The 2,693-nt window shown below is 43.3% G+C and overlaps 1 protein-coding gene across 1 annotated transcript in view; it reads left to right on the forward strand.

Moving 5' to 3' along the window:
- The window catches only part of PRDM14 (PR/SET domain 14), a 14,123-nt gene extending 13,203 nt beyond the window's left edge, over positions 1-920 (forward strand). Inside the window, exon 7 of the mRNA XM_019625992.1 lies at positions 693-920. Within this exon, the coding sequence (XP_019481537.1) occupies positions 693-920 (228 nt within the window). The remainder of the gene's footprint in view (positions 1-692) is intronic.
- Positions 921-2,693: the final 1,773 nt, after the last annotated feature.

Raw genomic sequence — 2,693 nt, forward strand, 5'->3', positions numbered from 1 at the left:
GTGAGCGTCCAGCAGCCGCAGTGAGCGGCCGTCCAGAAGCCGGCGACTGATCTGCCTCACCCGGGAAGAGCGCGATGATGGTGCCAACTTGGGCCAGTGAAGCAACGCCCTCCGCAAGTAGACTGAAGAACAAAACAACAGCAACTTGTCTGTTCCCCTTTCCCTAATTCCGCAGCACTATTCCCAACCCCCCAATTCCCCAATAAAAAAAATAAATTAAAAAAAAAATCTAAAAAGAGACCAGGAAGGTACTGATTTATGCAGAGACACTGGTCAATAGTAGCTACTCCTGTAATGGTTTATCTTGGAGGGTGGCCCGAGGACACCAGAATTGCTTGTTTAAATGCAGGTTCCTTAGTGCCCCACAGAGTGTGCTTATTGGGTACACTCTGGGGTAGGGTTGTCAATCTGCATTTTTATCTAGACCTCCCTCTCCCCCACAGATGATCTTAGTCACTGAGCAGCTGAGGCTACTCCAAACCAGCCAGAACAACACATCAGTCATGTCCCTTTTTATTAAGGCCACTCCTGTTTATCAAGAGCGCTCCGTAGCCTTAACGCCCAAGGTTGGTCAGTTGGAGATCTAAGGGGTGACATGAGCATCACTAACGATGAAATTACAAACCCTTTGTTTAATTGGTCTTCCAGCTGATGGAAGTTAACTTTTTTCTTCTGCTTTCTATTCTCGGCAGAAGTTCACTGCCTCCAGCATACTCCGCACACACATCAGGCAGCACTCCGGGGAGAGGCCCTTCAAATGCAAGCACTGTGGTAAATCTTTTGCATCCCACGCTGCCCATGACAGCCACGCCCGACGCTCACACAAGAAGGATGAAGGCTGCTCTTGTAGCATCTGTGGAGAAACCTTCCCAGACCAAAAAGCCTTGTATCCCCACATGAAGTTTCATGAAGACTGCTAACCCTTAGAGGTTGGGGACAGTGTGAAAACTAAGGACTCGGATGCTGTATTGTTTTGTTTATGCCTGCGTCATGTGAACAAATGACAGTTCTTTTGAGATAAGAAACAGAAAAAATGGAATGAACCAATTAGCGGAATAAACCAGATTTACCAAGTGTAATTTTAACAGCTTCCATGGAAATGTTTTCCATAATTTCCAAGAAGGATGAAATTTTGGTGAATTCACCTAGAAATAGTGAAAGCTGGCTGTTAATAGTTCTTGGGGGGTCTGGAGACGCAAAAACCCTGAGAGAAGGGACTACATTGAATGTCAGGGGCTGGGAGTAGAGTTTAATTTTATGATGAAAAAGAAGTAATTCCATTTGCAACAATATGGTTGGACCTAGCGGGTACTATGCTAAGTGAAATAAGTCAGACAGAAAGACAAATACCATCTGATCTCTCTTATATGAAGACTCTAAAGAACAGAATGAATGAGCAGACTAATCAGGGAAAAAAGAAGTAATCCTTTTCTCTACTATAACATATGTCTTGGGCCCCCAACTATGATGTGTCTGTGGCTGTCACCTGTTATATTTCTTCATAGAATAAATTCTTTAAAAATTTCTTCAAGCCTGAGCATCATTAGTGTAACTAAATGTTCAGACATGAATTCATCTCCCATCTTTATTTGTATTCATTTTAGCATTCAGTTCCCTTTTCTCTCCCATTGCATGACAAATGCCTGTTAGTAGTTTAGTTAGCAGCACACAGTTGCTTGGAGAACACTGAAGTTGCTGATTCACCCCACCCACCACCATCTGTGACCTTTACCAATTGAAGAAGAAAAATTATTGCCAAAGGAAAAAAAGACTAAAACATTGCCAGACAAAAACATATTTCTATTGCTCAAGTTTTTAATCTTTCATGCCAATGAATAGACATGGAGTTTTTGAGGTCTTTCTAATTAGCTGGTTCATAATAATAGGCAGAGTGTAAAAAAAGAGACCCACTGAGAACAATGCCATATAAGGTATCAGAAGGCTGATGCGAGCATGTGGGGGAGACAGCAGATTAATCTCCTGAGAATAATAGCCAACATTTATTGAGTCTTAACCCTGTGTGAGGGTACCACTGAGTTCACTTTACAAATGAGGAAATCAAGGCTGGGGGAGGAAGGAACAGGTGCCTCTATGGGGCAAAGCCGGGTCCATCCAATCCCACAGCCCAGCCTCTGAATGAACCAGTACGCTCAACTTATGAATCCTGTTAAAGAAACCGTGTTTTTCTACTAACCGTCCCATCCTACCCTATATTAAGGCAAGCAACAACAAATTTAAATATTCACATAGAAAACGACCAAAATAAAGCAGAATACAAGGGTTTCGTAGGCAACCAGAGCTTCTAAGCTACTATGTCACATCCCCAGCCATGGTTCTATTGACCACCTAGGATTTTCACCCTTTATCCACGGTCCACATCTCTCGAAACGGAGCAAATTCAATATGGAACAGATGTCCCTTCCAGAGGGGTGCTCCCAGCTGTGGCAGAGTCCTTGGAGACGCGTAGCGTAGCGCGGGTAGAAAAGCAGTGACAGATTTTCCCCTGGGGAATTGACTAGGCCTGAGTAATTTATCCTAATGGGAATGTACCCTGTTGTTTTAGGGCTGTTTTAGTTCGTGTTAATTAAGTCAGCACAATGGTCTTTTGAAAAGATTGGGGCTCATCCTGTAATTAGGCAGCCCTTCTTCGACTGCTAGTTGGAAATGTATTTCTTACTGCTTATGGGTTTGAA

This window comes from Hipposideros armiger, unplaced genomic scaffold (genome assembly GCF_001890085.2).
Source record: "Hipposideros armiger isolate ML-2016 unplaced genomic scaffold, ASM189008v1 scaffold_650, whole genome shotgun sequence".
Classification (NCBI taxonomy): Eukaryota; Metazoa; Chordata; class Mammalia; order Chiroptera; family Hipposideridae; genus Hipposideros; species Hipposideros armiger.